Consider the following 24,500-nt stretch of genomic DNA (forward strand, 5'->3'; position numbering starts at 1 on the left):
GGGAAGGTTCAGGGTGAGGGAAAAAAATCAAAATCAAAATCCACTTACCTGGGGCTTCCTCCAGCCCGTGGCAGGCAGGATGTGCCCTCGGCGCCGCTCCGCAGGCTCCCGGTGGTCTCCGGTGGCCGACCCGACCTGGCCGGGCTTCTTCTGCGCTCCAATCTGCATTTCAAGCGGGCGCAATGACGTCATCGGACGTCCTCCGGGCTGTACTGTGCAGGCTCAGTAGTTATGAATCCCCAATCATTGCACCACTGACACGTTGCTTGCACGCTCTGATTCACAAGCCAAGGGACACAGATAGCCTTGAGCAGCGCACTCTGCACAACATGTTGCAGGGGATGAGGGGAACAGACACAGCAGGGAGGCAGCTAGCAAGAGCAGGATCACTAGTGCAAGATCCTTACACTCCTCTGGCAGTAACAAAACCTGCTCCACCATCTGTCCTGCTTCACTGACTTACACATAAGCCGAGGGGCTAACTTTTCAGCACAATTTTTTGTGCTGAAAAATTAGGCTTATATGCGAGTATATACAGTATTACACAGTACTGAAAGAAAAAGAAAGCAAACTTGTGGGCAGTTAAATGTTACACCATGCGTAGAAGCGTGTATGTGCTGGGGTCACGCATGGCGTGTGGGGCATGTGCCAGAGCACTGAATAGGAAGTAGGGAGGAGGCCACAGGGAACGGTGGACGTAGAAGTTTACAGCAGCGGCGGCAGGAGGCTCCAGTGACAAGCAGCCAATTGGGCCAATCAAAGTACAGTGATCATCACATCAACTAAAGCCACTGGACTCGCCAGGGCTCAGGGCAGTTTCAGTGGAGCAGCAGTTACTTAGAAGGAGCGCGGGTAAGTTAGCAGCGCGCACCACCATGCATAGCCTACGCATAACTCGCGCTCCTCATTAAGCTGAGCTACTTTGGGATGGTTTGAATCTCTGGTCTTCATGTTCAGTAAGCCAGCACCTATTTGGTGAGGAGACATTGGGCGAGACTCCCTAACACTGCTATAGAGCACAACATTTCTATTGCACTTATGTCCCCGAAAACTCAATGCTCCAGACCTGCAGCTACTACGGTGCGTAGTAGCTGCAGGTCTGGAGCTTTGAGTTTTCTGGGACATAAGTGCAATAGAAATGTTGTGTCTTGTGTCTTATTGACATTGTTCTCTTTTGGATTTGTATTGCTGTCCTATGTTTCCGTTTGTGAGGTTTACCTTTAATTTCCCTGAGTACTGTATATAATGTGTACCACATTCAGACAAATACAACAAGCTTTCCATGTGAAAATCATGATGCAGAATAATATAAAGATTTAAACAAACCCATTCAGTAACCTGGGCAGTGTACACAACATGCAGAAACCAGCAAAGAATTGAGGGTAGTATGAAGGAGAACTGGGTGTCGGGCCCAATCTGTCCGCAGTTACACAAGAAACTAAGATGAAACTTACTTTCCCCTCCAGGAATGCTTTGTCGTATAGAAACAGGCCAGGTCCTTGTTTTCTCTAATTATATTCATCTTGCATGGAGACCTACAAGAGAATTAAATAAAAAAAATAAAAAATGTGCACCTGCAATGATAATCTACTCATAATTCTAGCTAGAGAGGCTAACAATTTAATTGCACAAATTCATAACTTGCTTCTTGCTTTACAATCGCTGGGATTCAGTAATCTGTGTCTGCTCTGAATGTGAAATGCCAAAGAAAAGATCCTGTTAACAGAGATTTTTGTAACTTACATGACTCTTTTTTATTTTTATTTTTTTATTTTTATTTTTTTTTATATTTAACACAACCATTATCTTCTGTGGCATTTTACATATACGGGGGTACAAACATTATACACAAACTTACACAATACAAAACAAGGGCACTATGGATCATACAGTTATACAGTACAGCAAATAGGAAGTGCACAGCAGAATTTGAAAGTTTACATTTTTCCACATCGTGTTGAAGTATGTCGGAAGCTACAAAGAAGGAAATGGATTCAAGGCAGTTAGGGACATGAGACGTCAAATTAGTGAGATTAGGAGTAGAAAAGTAAATTTGGGTTCCATTAGAATACAGCTGCTCCTGCAAGCCAGATGAAATAATGAGTAGGCCTAGATGCGTACATTAAATAAAGGTGTCTGGAAATTTGGGCGCCCACTTAAGGCCAACATTAAAATATTGGCACAATATACCGATATTTTACTATGGCCAAACCTAACACTACTCTCACACAGAACCCTTCCACCCGACGCCTAACCTTAAACCCCCTTCCCTTGCACACACTACTTGCCTAATGCCTAAGACCCCCCCCCCCCCACCACTACATACCTTACCTACCTAATGCCTAAACCTAAGCCCCCCACACACACTACTTACCTAACGCCTAACCCGTAACCCCCCTCCCCCCGCACACACTAACTACCTACCTAATGCCTAAAACTAAACTCTCCTGCACACCCTACCTACCCAATGCCTAAACCTAAACACCCCGCATACACTACCTACTTAACACTTAACCCCCACAAACACATTACCTGACTGATGACTTAAACTAAACTCCTCCCTGCACACTTCACCTACCTATTGCCTAATCAGTGACCCCCCACCAAGGTCCGATGACTGCATCACGCAAAATAAAAAAAAAAGGAAAAATCTCGGGTGCCGCAAAATATTAGCATTTTGGGCACCCGCAGTGCCTGATATCTAGCGGGCGCTAGACCGAGCACCACATTTCCGCTCCGTTGCCCAATTCCCGATATTTTGTATTGGGGCTTATGGCAGCACCCAATTATTCCACTAGGCGCATGCACCCTTTTTTACGGCTTTAGACCTACACTGCAGGCAAAGACCGAGAAATGAAATGAAAGGGCCCCAGAATTCCACCTTCGCGGGCCTCAAAGGGAAGGATGGGACGCAAGAGTGGGCAACAATGAACATTCTTTTAGAGCTAGAGGAGAACCAAGATTACAAAACCCTGGCTATTTTCAAGGACAGAATATCTACCGGTAGTTGGAAAGATTTATCAACATTCTAGAAGGCTGAAGAGAATGAATATGGAGTAGTGGCCTTTGTATTTTGCACTTAGTAGATAATAAGTAATATTAGTAAGGGCAGTTTCAAAAAAGTGGTTAAGGTGATCAAACAGATGATAACCCAGTCTCGATGAATGTGCTGTTCAAGTAGTTTAGATAAGAAGGGAAGAAGAAAGATAGTAGTTAGAGGGCTGATGAGGCCAAGAATGATTTCCCAGGAGAGTTATGACCACATTTTTATATAAGGAAGAAAAATGTCTATTGAAAGGGATAGACGAAAAGCAGAGTTTAGGAGCTTAGGGCAGCTATGAAGGAAGAAAGGGGGATGAGGAACATTGGTTGTCCAGAAAACAGGCAGCAAGATAGGCTTTAGAGAACAGGGAAGAACTTGATCAATTGAGTAAAACATTTATTTTATCAATTTTATCTGCTAGTGTGTGCATACCTGTATGTCAGCAAATAAAATGGAGCCAAACAATACATATTTTTCTTTAAAGCCACTTTTCATGTTATATAGATCCGAGGTGAGAATGATATGGAGGCTGCCATATTTATTTCCTTTAAAAACAATGCCAGTTGCCTGGCAGTCCTGTTGGTCCTCTGGCATACGTAGTCAGAGTACCTGATCTGCATATGCTTGTTCAGGGTCTATGGCTAAAAGTAGTCACAGGAGGACTGCCAGGCAACTGGTATTGTTTAAAAGGAAATAAATATGGCAGTCTCCATATCACTTTCACTTCTGGTTCCCTTTAATGCTAAGCCAAATAATCGCATGTACATGACCATAGCTATGCCTGTATGTGTTCCCTTTCTCCAGACAGAGGAGTGTTGTCTTCTGGGTAGAAAGGTGTGGCCAAGCTGCCATTCACCACCACCCCTCCCGATGGGTCGGCGTCCTCTACGCATGCGCGGGTGTAGTATGCTCCTGATGACATGGGTGTGCTGGCACACGCCTGCGCAGGCGACACCAAACTGCCAGGGGTCACTGATCTTTAGAGGGTGCCGGCGAGACCCAGGAGAAGACCGGAGCTACGGCGAGGTACAGAAATGACTTCTAGGGGCTGGGAGAAGAACCAGGTTAGTAAATAGATAATAAATAGATTTTATTGCTCGCCTCGCATATTCTTTAAGGCAATTTTTTATTTCTCTTACAACCCCATTTAAGTGCCTGCAAGTCAATGCAGCATGATGGAAACAGGCTTTTCCACCGCCCCGTTTGTTAGAAAAAAAACAAATACACTATATTGGTTGCAGTGCACATTTCGGCAACATGTATAATGTGCGACGCGCAAGATCATCAGAAGACTGCACTGCCTGACATTCACACTACATGCCCTGCGCAGCAGTGTGATGCGATGTCGCACTGCTGCATGCATTTTTGGGACAACACAACATTGTTCTATTCACTGACTTGGATTACGCTGCCATCTTTGACGGCACTCATAACCACGCTACCCAGCATCAGTGTTCCCATTCAGTTCCACTAGTTTTCTACTAAATTTGTCACATCTAGCAACTCGCCAGGAGCGCCATACTTTTATTATTAAAAGTGGTCTACACTTTTACACTACGACTGATTGCGGCTCCGATTATTGTTTATTTGAGGTGACTTTATTCAAGAGAACCGGTCCAACCTGAATTACTGCAAATATTTTCTGTTTTAAAGAGGAGCTGTCAGCCATACTATCTCAGGAAAAAAAAAACAAATATATAAGTAGATAAATACTTGCTCTACTTACATAACATATGTATTGCACGTTATAATCCACGTTATGATTCCTGTGAATTTTATAAAGGAAAAGTAGAGAATACTATTCTAGACAGTTTCCATATTTACTGTGGCTATTTTGAAGCCAGTCGTGATGTAATATCCGCCCTTAGTCTCCTCTGCCTGATTTGCCTGCCCTTAACTATAGAAAGTGCATTGTTTCAGCCTGAGAAATTTTGGCCAATCAGAGAGGAACAGAGGTGTGGGAGGGGAAAACAGGAGGGAAAGAGGTTTCAGCCAATCAGGCTGCATTAGTTAAGTCTGAGGGGAAGTAGAGAAGCAAAAAAAGACAACCCAGCATGCCCTGCAACTTCTCTTTTGTGTACCAAATTTTCTGTGTACCAAATAAGACCCCACCTTATTATAAATGTTCTGTGTCCATCTCCTCTTAAAAAAATAAATAAAAAAAACTTTTCTTTATTAAAGAGTAACTGTCGAGCATAAAATCAAAAATCAATTCTTTAGTTTTATCTGGTAAACAAGTAATAAGGATGCTAATCAGGCAATCCAAAAGTTAAAATCTCTATTAATTTACTTGTTGATAAATTATCATAGTTTACATTGGGGAATGATAATTTATCAACAAGAAAAGTAATAGTGATTTTAAATTTTGGATTGCCTGGTTAGCATCCTTATTACTTGTTTACCAGATAAAAATAAAGAATTGATTTTTGATTTTATGCCCGACCATTACTCTTTAATAAAGCAAACTTTATTTTTTTAAGAGGAGATAGACACAGAACATTTCTAATAAGGCAGGGGGTGGCCAGATGATCCCATAGGCACTGCAGACCCATCTAGCTGAGCATCATCTAACGGGTGGGTGCCCACTTCTAGGGGTGAGGTGGTGGTTTCTGTCACCAAATTGTCATTGAACACGCATCTGTCCAGCAATCCGTGTTGCAATTACAGTATATCAGTCCCTCTGTGAATGTGGTTGTGTCATTGGACTCTTTTTTTAAGCTTTAAGGCTTGAAGTCGATTAAAGGGATCCCGAGGTGAGAGGTATTTGTAGGCTAACATGTTTATTTCCTTTTAAATAATGCACATTGCCTGGCCGTCCTGCTGATCATCTACCTCTAATACTGTAAGAGATAGACCCTGAACAAGCATGCAGATCAGATGTCTATGAATGCTTGTTTCAGGTGTGTGATTTAGACCCTACTGACCAGAAAGGTCAGCAGGAAAGTCAGGCAACTGGTATTGTTTAAAAGGAAATAAATATGGCAGTTTCCATAGGTCTCCTACCTCGGATCCTTTTAAATGCCTGTTAAGACCAAGGCTGTTTTTATTATAAATCTAAGCAGAGCTGAAAATCCAAAGTCATATTTGTAATAGAGCTTATCTCCCCAGTCTTCCTGAACAAATATATACAGTGGAGGAAATAATTATTTGACCCCTCACTGATTTTGTAAGTTTGTCCAATGACAAAGAAATGAAAAGTCTCAGAACAGTATAATTTCAATGGTAGGTTTATTTTAACAGTGGCAGATAGCACATCAAAAGGAAAATCGAAAAAATAACCTTAAATAAAAGATAGCAACTGATTTGCATTTCATTGAGTAAAATAAGTTTTTGAACCCTCTAACAATAAAAGACTTAATACTTAGTGGAAAAACCCTTGTTTGCAAGCACAGAGGTCAAACGTTTCTTGTAACTGATGACCAAGTTTGCACACATTTTAGGAGGAATGTTGGTCCACTCCTCTTTGCAGATCATCTCTAAATCCCTAAGGTTTCGAGGCTGTCTCTGTGCAACTCTGAGCTTGAGCTCCCTCCATAGGTTTTCTATTGGATTAAGGTCCGGAGACTGACTAGGCCACTCCATGACCTTAATGTGCTTCTTCTTGAGCCACTTCTTTGTTGCCTTTGCTGTTCGCTTTGGGTCATTGTCGTGCTGGAACACCCATCCATGACCCATTTTCAGTTTCCTGGCAGAGAGAAGGAGGTTGTCGTTCAGGATTTCATGATACATGGCTCTGTCCATTTTCCCGTTAATGCGATTAAGTTGTCCTGTGCCCTTAGCAGAAAAACACCACCAAAGCAAAATGTTTCCACCCCCATGCTTGACAGTGGGGACGGTGTTTTGGGGGTCATAGGCAGCATTTTTCTTCCTCCAAACACAGCGAGTTGAGTTAATGCCAAAGAGCTCTATTTTGGTCTCATCAGACCACAGCACCTTCTCCCAGTCACTCACAGAATCATTCAGGCGTTCATTGGCAAACTTCAGACGGGCCTGCACATGTGCCTTCTTGAGCAGGGGGACCTTGCGAGCCCTGCAGGATTTTAATCCATTGCGGTGTAATGTGTTTCCAATGGTTTTCTTGGTGACTGTGGTCCCTGATAATTTGAGGTCTTTCACTAACTCCTCCAGTGTAGTTCTAGGATGCTTTTTCACCTTTCTCAGAACCATTGACACCCAAGGAGGTGAGATCTTGCATGGAGCCCCAGAGCGAGGTCGATTGATGGTCATTTTGTGCTCCTTCCATTTTCGAACAATCGCACCAACAGTTGTCACCTTCTCTCCCAGTTTCTTGCTAATGGTTTTGTAGCCTATTCCAGCCTTGTGCAGGTCTACAATTTTGTCTCTGACATCCTTGGACAGCTCTTTGGTCTTTCCCATGTTGGAGAGTTTGGAGTCTGCTTGATTGATTGATTCTGTGGACAGGTGTCTTTTATACAGGTGACTAGTTAAGACAGGTGTCCTTAATGAGGGTGACTAATTGAGTAGACGTGTCTAACCACTCTGTGGGAGCCAGAACTCTTAATGGTTGGTAGGGGTTCAAAAACCTATTTCACTCAATGAAATGCAAATCAGTTGCTATCTTTTATTTAAGGTTATTTTTTCGATTTTCCTTTTGATGTGCTATCTGCCACTGTTAAAATAAACCTACCATTGAAATGATACTGTTCTGAGACTTTTCATTTCTTTGTCATTGGACAAACTTACAAAATCAGTGAGGGGTCAAATAATTATTTCCTCCACTGTATTGTGTAGTAAAGCACAATCCAGCAGCAGGAGTCATAAATATGGGCAGCATGGTGGCGTAGTGGATAGCAGTCTCACCTTGCAAGCAGAGAACGCTCTTGCACATGCGGGACTGGATAAGCTTACCAGGACGGCCAGTGGGCGTTTGGAGCAGCCCAGGGGGACTGTGAGGAAGCCCCAGGTAAGTATGTTTCCTTTTACTTGTTTTAGGTGCACTTTAAATATCTATTGTGCTGGATCTTTAAACAATGTATGGGGGGCAGCTGCACACACTGTATGCTAGATAAGTCTAGCCTGTGTATGAGCCTTTAGCACAGGTATTGAAAAACCGTAAAAGTGGTTCCTGCCCTGTGCAATTTCTAGCAAAGTGGAAAGTACTGGACAATCTCATGACAACAGTTCTCCAAACAGAGTACACTGAACTTACTGTAAGTTTTAGAAAAATTCTGCTGGCTGCAAATAGAAATGAGCAGTTAATGTTTAATTATGGTGCAAAAATACATGTGTAATAACCATCTATATTTAAGTCAATTACGTGACAAAAGTGTAATTACTCTTTTTAGGTACAGACTAGCTTGTCTGGTTTCAATACCACATAATGCAACTTATTACAGCTCAGCAATGTAGACAACTGTGCATTTGTCACACTAAATTTATTTATATAACAAAATTCAGAAAATGATAAAACTACAAACAGTGTAGCCATAGTCACCAAACAATCTATTATACAAATGCATACATAGACCTAATCCAGCCACAATAATCTCTCAAGGGGAAGCAAGTCAGAAAGTAAATCCTCTAACAAGATTCAGCAACACCTGCTGTCCAGAGACATGACAGATCCGCTGCATATTGTGCTTCTGTGGCTGTCACACATTACAAGAAAATGGACAGTGTCCTGCCTCTATACAGTGAACTACACTGGAAATAAACCCACACATAGGAACTCATATTAAATAATTAGGTTGCTGGCAAAGTCGATTCAACAATGCAAATTTTGACAGTAATCAGAGTGATACAGGTAACAAAAACCAGCGTATAAAAGAAAAGTGGTAAGCAGTATACAATGGCCTCAATTCACTAAGCTTATCTCCTGTCTTTAACAATGTTTCTAGAGTTATCACCATGGTGATGAGGCATGTAGTATTCAAGAATCATTTTACCTCAGGAAAACCTAAAGTTAACTCTTCTGTCTTTAAAGAGACACTGAAGCGAAAAAAAATGATGATATTATGATTTGTATGTGTAGCACAGCTAAGAAATAAAACATTAAGATCAGATACATCAGTGTAATTGTTTCCAGTACAGGAAGAGTTGGGAAACTCCAGTTGTTATCTCTATGCAAACAAGCCATTAAGCTCTCCGACTAAGTTATTTGTGGAGAGGGCTGTTATCTGACTTTTATTATCTCAACTGTTCCTGGACTATTTACTTTTCCTCTGCTAGAGGAGAGGTCATTACTTCACAGACTGCTCTGAAAGACTCATTTTGAATGCTGAGTGTTGTGTAATCTGCACATACAATACAATACAATAACATTTCTATAGCGCTTTTCTCCCATAGGACTCAAAGCGCTTAGGCTCTCTCAGATTCAGTAATTAGTAGGATGAAGTATTCACACAACAAAAGTTATATTTCTGCAAATGCCAGACTGAACAGGTGGGTTTTCAGTCTGGATTTAAACACGTCCAGGGATGGGGCTGTCCTGATCTGTTGAGGTAAGGAGTTCCAAAATGTAGGGGCAGCATGACAGAAGGCTCTGGGACCAAAAGTTTCCAAGTGGACTCTGGGTATGACTAGATTATTAGAACCTGTGGATCTGAGAATGCGGGAATTGCTACGCAGCTGTAACATATCTTTTATGTATCCAGGGCCTAGATTATTCAGGGATTTAAATGTCAGTAGGCCGATCTTGAATAGGACCCTCGATTCTATAGGTAGCCAGTGAAGGGAATGCAGGACTGGCGTTATGTGGCAGTGACGGGGTTGGTTGGTTAGCAGTCTGGCAGCAGTATTCTGTATCAGCTGTAGGCGGTACAAGACCTTTTTTGGAAGGCCAGTGTAGAGAGCATTGCAGTAGTCCAGTCGGGATGTGATGAAGGCGTGGACTAAGGTTGGCAGATCTTCTGGGGGTATGAGGTGCTTGATTTTTGCAATGTTCTTCAGGTGAAAATAGGATGATTTCACCACAGCAGAGATTTGAGTTCTGAAGTTTAAATCCCCATCAATTAGAACTCCCAGGCTACGCACATGATCAGAGCTGCGTAGATCCGTGCCTCCTATTCCCAGTGGTGAAGACTGCAAGTTAAGTTGTTTTGTTATCATGCTCTGCCCTCCAATCAGAAGGACTTCAGTTTTGTCTGCATTTAGTTTCAGCCAGTTGTCATTCATCCATTGCTGTAGTTCACATAAGCAGGCGTTTATAGTTAGAGTTGGGTCTGTCACACCAGGCTTGAAGGAAAGATATAGTTGGGTGTCGTCTGCATAGCAGTGGTATGTCAGGCCATGTTTTTGGATTAGTTTTCCCAACGGTAGCATGTAAATTGTGAAAAGCAGGGGAGAGAGGATTGAGCCCTGGGGCACCCCATACTTAAAGAAAACCTGTACTGAAAATTAAAAGTCAAAATAACCATACACAGGTCATACTTACCTCCTGTGTAGTCTACTCCTCAATCTCTTTCTCCTTTCCCACGTCCAGTTTGTCCTCTGTGATCAAGGAAATTCTCTGTCCTCCATTTTGAAAATGGTCATTACCCATAACAGCTTTCTGGTCAGCACCCTGTTAAACTGTCATATCACCCACTTGAGCCATATGAAAACATAGACATTACTTGGCACGTCAGTTGTCCTCTCAGCTATAACTGACAGCAACTGATAAATAACTGACAGAAACTGATATATTTCAATTCTGACAAAATGTTGTCAGAACTCAAAGTGATCACTGTCAGAAGAAAATGGTGAGCTTCTGAGAGGAACTGATGGCAAGGTAACTATGTAATGTTCATTTGAAGTTACCTCATGTGTTTATTTTAAATAATTGTACTCAGTACAGGTTCTCTTTAAGGGTTACAGGGGTGGACAGGAAGGGCCCCATAGACACTTTGTGGGTTCTGCCACTCAAGAAGGATTGGAACCACTGAAGTACTATGCCATCAATGCCGCAGTATTCCTGTAGCCTGTTTATCAAGATGTCATGGTCAACTGTGTCAAAGGCTGCAGAAAGGTCTAGCAGTATGAGGATCGAGCACTCTCCTCTGTCTCTTGCCATGAGCAGGTGGTTGCATATTTGGATGAGGGCAGTTTCAGTGCTGTGGTGTTTCCTGAAGCCAGACTGGAATGGGTCATAACTGTTATTTTGTAGGATTCTGGCTTCTAGCTGGAGGTATACAGCTTTTTCAATTAGCTTGCCCAGAAAGGGGAGGTTAGAGACAGGTCTGTAGCTGGTCATTGCATCTGGGTCCAGGGAGGGTTTTTTGAGGAGAGGCCTGATGATTGCTTCCTTCAGTAAAGTAGGAAATATCCCTGATTGTAAAGGAACAGTTAACAATTTTGAGGAATACTATACATATTATAGAATGATGCAATGTTAGAAAAAACACTATATACCTGAAAATAAAAGTATGAGAATATTTTCTTTGCTGCTAATCTTCTAGTAGTTATTCATAGTACACAACCAATTCACTATATCATATTTTTTTCCCGCTTCAGTGTCTCTTTAAGTTAACTCTTCAATCCTTAAAATAACTCCAGAATTCTAAAGTTAAAGACAGACTGTTAAATAACTGTGTGACTACAGAGCAGGTAACTTAAGGAATGAAGAGATAGGATTACTCTCTCACTGTGTGGTGGCAAGTTTGCTCTTGCCTTATCTCCAGCATGATCTTAGTGAAATGAGGCCATTAATATCGGTTTCCTCTACTAACCATGCTTGGTAAATTGCACTGCAGGTAATTTGTTATCCACTCTGTATTAAAAGGAACCTGGGAAGAGAGAGGGATATGAAGTCTGACACTTTTTTTTAATTTTGAAGAATACCAGTTGCCTGGCTGCCCTGCAGATCCTCTGCTTCTAATACTTTTAGCCATAGACCCTGAACAAGCCTGCAGATCAGATATTTCTGATATAAATCTGACTGGATAAGCTGCATGCTTGTTTCAGGTGTGTGATTCAGACACTACTGCAGCTGAATAGATCAGCAGTACTACCAGGCAACTGATATTGTTTAAAGGGAAATAAATATGGCAGCCTCCATGTCCCTCTCGGTTCAGGTTTCCCTTAACCTCCCTATCGGTATTGACGGTTATACACGTCAATACAAAACATGCTGTGAACAGTATTGACATGCATACACCTCCATCTCCTGCACTGTATACTAGACCCTTGCTTGACACATTTTGTCAAGTTACAGGAAAAAAAAGTTATGAAAATTAATTGGATGTATGGTTAGGTGTAAAACTGCAGGCAAGCACAGCTATAAAATGGTACCGTATATAAATCTGAAAGGTTCAGTTCCAAAAGGTACAGCTTGCAATTTATACTACTCAACATAGTGGCCTAAAAAATGTGCCCAACACAACTCTGTGTTTAGTTCTGTTTATAATCACATGGAGCAAGACGTGTAGTGTTATGCATGAAAGGATACAAGGCAACAGAAATCTGCTGACTACACACAGCATGAAGTGTGCCAGGTACTGAGACTCATTCCTGATTCCCTTTCCATGAGGGCATCATTGTTCCAGTCAGTGTCTTTCACTAAAAGGATTATTCATTAACACATGACCTGACAAAGGCCAAGAAGAAAAGTCCTGCTCTGAACTGAAGCGAAGATATCCCATTTGTGTGCAACACAAGATACCGGACAACAGTACGCTTCACCACTATCAGAGCAGCGAAGCAAAGTGCATCAGCACAGCCATTCAACACAGCCTGTCATCAAACTCAACTTAAGCATAACGTCAGCCAAGGCTTTTTATTATTAAATTTTTGGATAAAGTGGAGAGAGGCTGGAAACTCCCTAGTTTTATTATGTCTTGTGCCCTCATTTACATTCATTTTTGCTCATTTGCTGACCCCATTAACAAAACAAAAGTTTAACCCTTACACACTCCTAAGGGCCCTTTTCCACCAGCGCGTTTGCGCTGGCTGAATCGCAAAGTCGCAAACCGCTAGCGATTTTACAATCGCTACGGTTTGCTTTTTTACATAGGAATCGCGGTAGGTCATTTCCACTACCGTGATTCGTTTTTTACCCGAACGCGAACGCGCAGCGGAGCGATATTTACAGCGATTTTGCTATGCAGTGCATAGCATAGCAAAATCGTGGCCGCAAAACGCCGGGGAATCGCCGGTTTTGCGATTCAGCAATCGCTAGCGTTCAGCGTGACCGCTAGCGTCTGCAGGTGGAAAAGGGCCCTAAGAGTTCTGGTTCACCATGAACTTTGTAGGTAATCTGTTAGGCCATGTTTACAATTAATCAGTTGGTACGCATTTTTTGCTTCTCCATAGCAGTGCATTGTAAAAAAGATTTCAGTTTAAAACGTGTTAAGTGTGAAAGGTGCCATAGGAAAACATGGGCATTACTTGGAAAATCTGTTGTCCTTTCAGTTATAACTGAGAGCAACTGATCAGTGTAAACGGGATCTTTCCCTGTTAACCAAATCAGGCAGGTCAAAATCAAATTTCAGTCTTGAAAAATGAAAGATCACAGACCAGTTTTACCCCCTTCCATGTAGTATGAGAGCCATACTCTACACAGTCTATTCTATTGAGCTGAACTCCCCATCAGATAAAAATCTTTGCAAGATGCTGCACACAAAGATGCTGTACAACATGCAACAGATCAATATCTGCAAAACATCAGCTCCTGCAAAAGATCCGTTCCTGCAAAATGCATGCAGAGTCTATGATATCTGCAGATCTCATACACACCTTCTTTAACAGACATTCATCTGCAGATCAGACAATCATCTGCAGATCTGAAGATCCATCAGGATGGATCTTCAGATCTGCAGATGATTGTCTGATCTGCAGATGAATGTCTGTTAAACAAGGTGTGTATGAGATCTGCAGATATCATAGACTGTGAATGCATTTTGCAGGAACGGATCTTTTGCAGGAGCTGATGTTTTGCAGATACTGATCTGTTGCATGTTGTACAGCATCTTGCAAAGATTTTTATCTGATGGGGAGTTCAGCTCCATAGAATAGACTGTGAAGGTATGGCACTCATACTACATGGAAGGGGGTAAAATTGGTCTGTGATTTTTCATTTTCCAAAGACTTTTATCTGATGTGTGTACCCACCTTTTCTCTGGATACAAATTAGCAATTGTATGTAAACCCAATGTAAGTCAATGAGATAGTTCAGACTAGAGGGTGAATTCCGCATGCATGAATGAAAAACTCACAGCAGCGCAACATAAATTTGCACATGGTGAGGGTGTTCTCATTGACATCATTAGCTACTGTGGCACAATGCAAATTGTAACATACACAAATCTGCATAGTGTGCAGGAACTAAAGTGCAAAAAAGGTTTGCGTTTTCCATGCAGACAAGTGTAAACACTCGGAGGGAAACTTTCTTCTTTGGTACATGCCAACACTTCTGCACATATTTTTTATTGCTGTCTGCATCCGTGTATACAGCTGATGGAAGAGCAGCAGATTCGGAAGACGGATGGGCCCCACGAGACAGGATAGGTCAGTGATGGCTAACATTGGCACTCCAGCTGTGGTGGAACTACAAGTCCCATGAGGCATTGCAATACTCTGACAGCTCTAAGCATAACTCGGGGAGGCAGAGGCATGATGGGCTTTGTAGTTTTGCCACAGCTGGAGTGCCAAGGTTAGCCATCACTGGGATAGGTATTGTATAAATAGTAAACTTGGTCAACAATTGGCCAATCAAATGTGGATGTATGTATGAAGCTTTATGTAGCATTCATTTTATATTATTTTTAGGGTTCACTTCACTGCCATGGAGCCACTACAATCAAGGTGGGTTTGCTTAAATAAGAACCGTATCACACAGTTGTTTTGAATTTGTTGGGAAAAAAAAAAAGAATTTGAACATTCTGCTATAGCCTCTTGATGGAAAGTCAAACGTGTGCCATCGATTTAGTGAGCTTGTAAAATGTGTTTACTTTAAACGGAAGAGCACACAGAATGTTCCAATGATTGCTTTAGCTCTGCACAAGTAGCATTACAACAACGTGAGTATTGTACACTGCAAGAAACCTTAATAGCCTCGCATAAGGTTCTGAAAAGACGTGATGCAGCTTAAAAAGGCCTAATATATCAGTGACTGTCATTGGTGGCCTGCTGACTTATGCGAGTTCAGCCCCTGGGGTGGGAGGGAGTTACTACTGGTTGACAAAGCTGTTCAACGGATATGCTGCAAGGCCGCCTTTATATTGTATTGCTGACAAGACAAAGAACATTTATATTGCGCTTTTCTCCTGGTGGACTCAAAGTGCCAGAGCTGCAGCTACAAATCCCTGCACAATTTGGGCCCTGGATACATAAAGGACTTGCTGAAAATGCACCACTCCTTCCACAACCTAGGATCAGCAAGATCCATAAACATGGTCACTACCAGAGTGCACCTCAAAACCTTTGGAGCCAGTGCTTTCTGTCATGCTGCCCCTACCCTTTGGAACTCCCTACCACACCCAGTAAAGACAGCTCCATCCCTGGAGGCATTCAAATCCAGACTGATAAGCCACCTGCTTAGCCTGGCATTTGCCAACTTTGTATAATTTTTTCCTCTGTACCACAATTTACCTTTCAACCAATTAATGGTCTGAGCCACGCTTATGTGCTTCTCCTACGAGAGAAAAACACTTTACAAATGTTGTTTGTTATATCCTTAAATTTTTGCTTTGAAAATATTTTTAAAAAACTAAACATGATCATTTAAAAGGGGCTGTAAAAAATTAAAAGCTCTGTTTAATGTCTGACCCTGCTGCAGTAACAGAATAACCCAGTCTAGTTTATTTAGTTACATCTCCCTCGCAAGCAGCCAAACTGCAATACGTCTGTGCTACAAAAGGCAGCTATGTCAAGATCAATCCAGCTGTACAAATTTCTGCCAGCTGTTGGTAAGGAGAAAACAAATATGACAAACAATGACAGGAATCATTCCCGCTACTAAACTCACAATGATGTTACATGTGAGCTGTTCCCAGATGTCAAGGCGTGAACAAGCAGCCACAATAATGCAGGCAGGATGAGTTTCAGAACTACTTCAGCACTGAGAAGAGATTCTCAGTGCATTCCAAATTGTATGTAGCTAGGTACAAGTATAAAGGAGGAAATACACATTTCAGGCAGGGTGAGGGTATGTGCATAAACACGTTCACTTCTATTTCCCCAACAAGTATGAGGGATGGGACCCACAGAAGCTGTCCCAGCAGTGCTTTGGAATTGCTGGCTAAAGAAAGGGAATTGGGGTGATTCCACAGGGGGTATTTCACATTTAGGGAAATCGCAATTGTGTTGCCTGCAGCATTTTTTGAGCAAATTACTTTGCAACCAGTGTCCAAAGCGATTTTGCAGCTATTTTACCACCCAGAATCACAAAACAAAAGAAAAAAAAAACCTCAATCGCTGTACTAAATCACTAGCTTTAACATTCAAATGCGCTTTAAATTCACCAGAAATCCCTCCAGAACACGGTGCTACATCGCTACAAAAGCACTTAGCCATTGCATTTTGTCATTTGTACTGGACCCCAGCCCAAAGGGATTACTGAGGCACTATTATAATTCTGCACACAAACATAAAGGAGTATGTGGCAGTGTCCCAGCAGAGTGATTGCCATTAGTGTATGGATGCATGTGCTGGGGGTTGATGAGGGTGTACATGTAAAAGGGGAGATCAAAACACCGAAAACTGAATCCAGTGCATGTTTGGTGCTTGCCCTCCATCACTCGGGCATCCTTCTGCTTCCCTATACCTAACCTCTCCCTAAAGGAGGCCACTAATGATACAATTTGTTTAACAATAGATTACGAATGATTCTCTGTATGAAAGATCGTAAATTATCGTTTGGGACCACCAATGGACAAAAATCTCCTAACCAATCCGATCAGATTAATGAATCTGATCCGAATTGTGGTTCAATCTCATCAGTTCAGTTCCGATCAATTCAGTCTGATCGGCTCAGTTAGGAGATTTTTGTTCACTAGTGGTCCCAAACGATCATTTATGATCGTTCATATGAAGAATCGTTCGCAATTGATCATTCAGTAAATTGTATCATTAGTGCCCACCTTTAGTTGCAGTGCTTAAACAGGGTGCCACACTCGCTACACTGTACACTGTATACTTGAGAGCAACACCCAATTAGAACACTATAGCCGTAGCAAGCTGAGCATCATCAACCAAATCATAGACACTGCACTGCTGAGCCCCCAACTCACTGTGGCCTTATGGTGGTGTGGAAAGATCAAAGAAATTCACTTTCCCTGGTTATACTGAAATAAGTGAACATGGATGGATGTAGCTGAGGATCTATGAATTGGTGTAACAAATAATGTTTTATCATTTGTCAAAAATACTTTTTTTTTTTTTTTACAAAAAAACGTTTAAATCCACGATTAACTTAAATCAATTTTTAATTAAATGCAGATTTTAAAATTAAGCTGTGCCAATGTAAGATTTAAAATGCATACACACTGTATATACAAGATGTACATTTGTCTCAGAGTAAAATGCACTATATTTTACATTTTCCTATGTCGTTGTCAATTACAGTAGGTAGTAAACCTGTGTTTCATTCATTTCCAAAAGCACTTATTGAGCGAAAGTGAAACATTTTATATGTATGTAGGGTATTACATTACATGTATTTTACATTGTAAAACTTTTTGGCGGCCGCAGCCTATCCTGAACAGGTGGCAGAACAACAGCATTTAAAGTACACTGTAAGTCAGGGGGATATGGAGGCTACCATTCTTATTTCATTTTAAACACTACCAGTCGCCTGGCATCCTGCTGATCATGCATCAGTAGTGTCTGAATCACACACCTGGAACAAGCATGCAGCGAATCCTGTAAAACTTCAGTCATCTGATCTGCATGCTTGTTCAAAGTCTATGATTAAAAGCATTATGCTATATACACATGACACAATTTTCTGACAGATGTACTGTCAGATCGATTATTTCCAACAGGTCCGATCAGATTTCCGATAAATTTTTGACAGAAGTAAACAGAAAATCGATCGGAATTCAAATCGGACCTGTCGTAAATAATCGATCGGACAGTAAATCTGTCAGAAAATGTATTCGTGTGTACCTTGCATCAGAAGCACAGGATCAGCAGAACAGCCAAGGAATTTGCATTGTTTAAAAGGAATTTTTATTTACAGCATTTATTTAAGTATTTATATAGCGCTGACATATTACGCAGCGCTGTACAGAGTATATTGTCTTGTCATTAACTGTCCCTCAGAGGGGCTCACAATCTGGCAGCCTCCATATCCCTGTCACTACAGGTGTCCTTAAAGCAGACAGTTGTCTTTGCTGCTGGTAGTGTTGGTCAGCCAAATGCTGCAAAATACTTGAACAGGAGCCCCTTATGAACACTTTCCAAATGCGTACAAATGTGGTTGTGAAGTGGTTAACTTGCACAAGGGCAGGATGGCGTTTACAGTATCTAAACCTGAGTAGAAAAGTGATGAAACAAATGCAAAAATAAATAACAAACGTACTCTGAATTATTCCAAATGGGAATAGGAGTATAGAATGAATGGATTTAACCAACATATATAATTTACTTATAGATGAGTAACTTCTTCCTGCAAGGATGCCGAGAGAAAACCGCAGCAGAGGTCAGAGTTCACCAAACCGTTCACTGCACAGCACACACGGCTCTGTCAAAGGTTGGCCATTTCTGCTGAAATGCGAGGGGTCAGTTCTAGGAAATTCCCCAAACTCGCCTCTTATTACTTTGGCTGTGAATCGGATATGGAACGCTTAGGACTGGGTTTCCTCTACAAATTACCGTTTTGTTCCTGTACAAAAACCACAAGCCATCATGTGCTATACTCTGTGCTCTACTCGCTCAAGGAATTACAGCATAACGTTCTGTCTTCCTACAAACATGCTGGATCAGATGCTTTAATCAGCTAACATTAACTGTCTGCCTACCATATTGAGCCACTGATTAAGGCTCTTGTGAAAATATGACCAGATGTTGCATAAAATGTTGCATTAAAGTACCGTAAATGTGTTCTGATAAAAACAGTAGGAAATGCCATTACCTTGCAAGAAAAAGTCCAGTATACTGCACTTTAGACTAATTATGGCAAATGCAGTCCTTGTTAATGTGCCAAAACTGCATCAAAAATGAAAGTGCTGCCATTCTGCCAAACTCAGGCAAAAATACAATATTTACTTTCAAACGTGAAAGTCATCTGTATTAGGCCCTGTTCACACTGGCATTTTGCATGCAGTGGCCAGTCTAGTTGGAATTCACTGATTTTTCATTTTCCAGCGTTCCAGAAAATGCTGTTTTTTCCTGGAATGTGAATGAGCCCCAAAGCAACAATCCCAGGATCACTATAGATTCGTAGAACCAAGGATCAATACTCAATGTCTGATGCACACTACCTGTCTCTGTTTGCACCTTAGCTTGCTGTTGGCGTGCCTCCTGCTCTTTTCTAACAATGGTACAGTTCAATACTCAACACAGGCGCCACTCAAGTTCATATGTAATAGCAATAAAGTCCCACAAATTCCACAAGATGAAGTCATTTTCCACCTCTGCAAATGTTTTTAAGCCCCTCTTGTTGCATATCACTGTATCACCTCCACCACACCCAATCAGAAGCCACTCACCAGATGTGATCAGCACCAGGTCTAGTAGCACGTAGGGATATTCCCAGGTCACCCTCGATCTCCACGATCAGATACAATCCACTTCCTTTTCCACCTTCAATATCCCATTCATGGCCAAAGTGATAACCTTAAATAAAAACCTCTCATAGCGTAATACAGTAAAACTATTTATTAGTATAAAACACACACAAAACGACTTGTAAAACAGCATAGGTTTTTTTTGTAGTGGCTCTCCCCGTTCAGGTGGCCTTGCCTGGCTCCTCATGCTGTGCTGTCCTCACAGTGTCTGGTCAGCTGCCGGGTGCACAGCCTCCATGTCACCACTTCCCAACACAGTGCAGAGCACGAGTACTAGTGAGCTGAGTTGGGTAGTGGTGAGATGGAGCCTGTGCATTTGGCAGCCGACCATACACTTCGAGGACAGCACATTGGGAGGAGGCAGCACAGGCCAACTGAACAGGGTAGAGCCCGTACACAAAACTGTACACTACTTTACGAGTTGTTATATGTGAGTGCAATACTCTTTTATACTACTAGTTTTATAATATTACTCTATGAGAGGTTTTTATTTGAGGTCATCACATTGGCCATGAATGGGATCTGATCATGGAGGTCGGGGGTGACCTGGGAATATCCCCACTACATCCTGGTGGTCATGGCATCTGGTGAGTGGCTTCTGATTGGGTGTCGTGGAGGTGTACTGTGATATGCAAGAAGAGGGACCTTGAAACATTTGAGGAAAAGGACTTCACGTTGAGGAAATTGTGGAACTTTATTTTTATCACATGTGAATTTGAGTGGAGCCTGTAAAACCCAGAGTGGAGTGCAGCTAAAGCCTGAAGCTTTTTAATAATTTTTATGTACTTTAAATCAAATCTCGCCGCATTGACTCATTGCTCTCGCTGCTCTCCCGTCGCTGAAGCCCGTTCGCCCTATCATCACTATGACAACAGAGCTCTGTGAGCCGATCAGGAGCAGATTTCAACCCTGTGATCACAGGGTCGTCAGGAGCCAATGAAATCGGCTCCTGACCAGCTCACGGAGCTCTGCTGTTATAATGACAGCAGTGCGAGTGGGCTGCAGCAGCGCGATAGCAGTAGCAGCCGGTCTATATGGCGCGCTAATTGAAATCAACATCCTGGCAGGGATAACAGGACCCAAACAGCATAGATTTCAATTAGCATTGTCCAGAAGTGGTTAAAGCAAACCTGCGTCTATGTTTATGGAATGAGATTCAAGCCTAAATGAAGAAATACAATTAGGACTGCACAACTAAGCTGCTCCCATCGGCTAAGGCAGGGAGCACACTTATTAGAATTGCATGTTTCGCTGCATTGCGGAAACTGCATGCAAAATTCGATATAACACAAGTCTATGGGCCTCACAAAAATCATATTAGTGCGCGATCTAAAATCGCACAGCTATTCCCTTTTCTCTGAAGCTGTATCCGAACTGCATGCAATTTACTTTTCCCCCATACTGTATGCAAATTGCATGTGTTTTCTCATGCATTTTTGTAAAAAAAAAATCTGGTAATGTAATTTTCTCTTAAAAAGGCAGATTATTAAAAATGAAAAACACATGAAAAACGCAAAAGCATACAAAATGGCACGCACACAAATGCAAAGCCAACAAAAACGCAGACACAGAAAAAATGCAATATAACAAGACTACAGATGGTGACATTAGGCCATTGGGAGCACCTTTGTAAGAAAGGCCTGAACCTCCCTTCACCACAGTACACTTCCAGTGTTACCAATTTCTTATAGTGGATTTTTTTTTTTTTTTTTTTTTTTTTTTAAAGATTCTTTATTTTATTTTGAAGAAGAAAAAGCATTTTAAACAAAACAACAACAAGTGGTTCATCACAGTCTTGAACAAAATAAATACAGATAACAATAGCACTTAGTGGGGAGGGGCATTCCTAGCCACAGGTCAGATATAACATTCCAAACTATTGTGCACAACAGTTAAAATCCTAAGCCCAGGGGCCTATCCCTTCCCCCACTATTAACGCTTAAAGAGTAAAACTGTAGTGTTACCACTATTAAACGGAGTATATGAAGAGGGGTAAGGGGAAAGAAAGAAAGAGGGGGAAGGAAAGAAAACCAGAGGAAAGGAGATAAATAGAATGGGTCCTCTGAAGACCAGATCCAGAGAACCCATTAGAGTGAAATAAAGAAGGAAAGATTTATAGTAAGATCCGCGCCGGGCCGAACCCAAATAGACCTCACATGATCTAGTAAAAAACTCACGTTTATGAGGAAAAATGTGGAATCACCCCATTACGAAGGGGAAAATGTAAAATATTTATGTATCCTGGGGAATTTGTAGGTATTCTTCTGATTCTAGAAACATATCCCAGTGAATCCATGTACGTGAGAAGGCCTCGTCCCTATCGTGTAAGGTGTGGGTCAAAGACTCCATCTGATAGACAAACTTTATCTCATTGATCCATTCCCTTATTGAAGGCACAGATTGTGATTTCCAGTGGCGAGCAATAAGGACTCTTGCAGCTTGGATCAAATGGCGAGAAAGAGAGCGCTTGAATTTTTTAAAGGGTTTTGGGGTATTATGGAGCAAGTAGTATGAGGGATCTTCAATCGGATCTCCGTCTGTTAAAATTTTAATGTATTTCTGGACCGATTGCCAAAATGGTTTTATAGCTTCGCAGTCCCAGAATATGTGGGTTAATGAGCCTACTGCATTGTCACATCGCCAACATTGAGAGCTAGTATTAGGGAAGATTTTATTTAATCTGCTCGGAGTCAGGTACCACCTCGACAAGATTTTATAATTGGACTCTTTGATCCGAGAGGACATTGAGGCAGATTGATTTAGCGTGAGTATCTTCTGCCAACGCTCATCAGAAAATACACAGTTAAGTTCTGATTCCCATTTAGATTTGAGTTCTAGCGACCAGGTGGTATCTGAGAGCAGAAGTTGATATAACTGGGAAAGCGTTTTTTTAATGGTGCCCTTAGATAAACATAAATTCTCAAAAGTAGAGAGTGGTCTAGAAAGTTGCTCCCCATTTCCCAGAGAACTGAGAAAGTGGACAAATTGCATGTGACTCCATTCATCCAAAAATGGACATGAACGTGAGTCACGTATCTGTGAGAGTGGGATCTAAGCTTTATTTTGTATGAGGTCACGGCATCTAATTATGTCACCCATTCTCCAGCAGGCATAGCTTTGAGAAGAACAGCCTGGGGGGAATAATGGGTTGTTTAGTAAGGGCACCATAGGGGAAGGCCAAGGAGATAAATCTGGGAGATGGCGGACCCTAAAGAGAGCATTTAAGGTGGAGGTGAGAGATATTCATTTTGTATTTTAAAAGAGGACCAAGGATAAACACAAAGCTCCGTGCCAACAAGATCTTGCTCCAGTTGTACCCATCTTTTCTGATTGGAGTTCCTGTGCCAGTCAACTAGGCGAGTCAAGGATGCTGCGGAGTGATATTTTCCCATGTCCGGTACAGCTAAACCACCAGAATCTTTGGGCAGAACAAGTGCAGTGTAACGGATGCGTGGGGGCTTGCGTTTCCAGATGAACCGTGCAAACCACTTCCGTAAAGTCTTAAAGTGTTCCGCTGGCAAGACTATTGGTATGGTTTGGTAAAGGTATAGTATTCTTGGTAAAATGTTCATTTTTATAATGTTGATCCTTCCTAACCAGGAAAAGCAAGGTTTGTCCCAACGCTGTAGATCGGAAGTTAGAGTTTGGGTCAAAGGGACAAAATTGAGTCTGTACAAATCATTTAGTGAAGAGGGAATACGTATGCCAAGGTATGTAATAGCTTGTGGTGGCCATTTATAAGGAAAGTTATTTTTGATCTGGGAACTTAAATTAGTTGGCATGGATACCCCCATAGCTTGGCATTTGTCTGCATTTATTTTAAAATTAGAAATGTATTGGTATGATTTTAATTCCAGTTCCAAAGAGGGGAGGGAAGTGTGGGGTTCTATCAGGTAAAATAGCAGATCATCCGCATAGGCCGCCACCTTGTACTCTGAAGAGGGTAGTTGGGGGCCTCTGATATTCACATTCTTGCGGATAGTGCGTAGGAAGGGTTCTAATGATAAGGCAAATATTAAAGGGGAAAGGGGACAGCCTTGCCTTGTACCATTGGCAATAGGGAAAGAGGCAGAGACAACACCATTAACACGGACCTGCGCAGACGGGATGGAATAGAGTGACATAATCCACCGCAACATATGTTGACCAAGGCCTATATGTTGAAGTGTAGCCTCTAAAAAAGCTCCAGTCAACCCTATTAAATGCCTTTTCGGCGTCGGTGGATAAAAGAAGCAGAGGGGTATGTGTCTTATGCGCCCATTGGATAAGATCAATTGTGCGTATGGTGTGGTCTCTCGCCTCACGTCCTGGTATAAAACCAGCTTGGTCTGGATGAACTAGTGAATCCATAAGGGGGGAAAGCCTGTTTGCCAACACTTTGGCAAACAGTTTCAAGTCAGCGTTTAAAAGGGAAATGGGACGATAATTAGAGCGTCCTTACCCGGTTTAGGAATAACCGCTATCTGTGCAGATAGCATGTCTCTGGGTAGACTAGAGGGAGGAACATCTTCCGATACTAAGGCATTAAGAAACGTCAGTAAGCGGGGGATCAGAATGTCTCCAAAGGTTTTATAATAATCAAGTGGGAGGCCGTCAGGACCGGGGGCCTTGCCAGTAGCCGAAGACTTTATTGCCTGTCTAAGTTCAAAGTCAGTTATAGGGGATTCTAGATCACTAACGATTTGTTCAGTCAATTTGGGCAGGCCAGCAGCTTGTAGATAAGTGTTTATGGCATGAGACCTTGCCTGGTTAGGAGGATCAGAGTTGTTAGATGGTAAGTTGTAAAGGGAATG

At 41.9% G+C, this 24,500-nt stretch overlaps 1 protein-coding gene across 3 annotated transcripts in view; it reads right to left on the reverse strand.

Moving 5' to 3' along the window:
• DNAJC13 (DnaJ heat shock protein family (Hsp40) member C13) overlaps nt 1-24,500 on the reverse strand; it is a 295,032-nt gene that overhangs the window by 233,449 nt on the left and 37,083 nt on the right. For all 3 annotated transcript variants that reach the window (XM_068236264.1, XM_068236262.1, XM_068236263.1), the window contains one exon: nt 1,455-1,535. In XM_068236264.1, coding sequence (XP_068092365.1) covers nt 1,455-1,522 — 68 coding nt within the window. In that variant the 5' untranslated portion in view covers nt 1,523-1,535. The remainder of the gene's footprint in view (nt 1-1,454; nt 1,536-24,500) is intronic.

Source organism: Hyperolius riggenbachi, chromosome 5, assembly GCF_040937935.1.
Source record: "Hyperolius riggenbachi isolate aHypRig1 chromosome 5, aHypRig1.pri, whole genome shotgun sequence".
NCBI classification, from domain to species: domain Eukaryota; kingdom Metazoa; phylum Chordata; class Amphibia; order Anura; family Hyperoliidae; genus Hyperolius; species Hyperolius riggenbachi.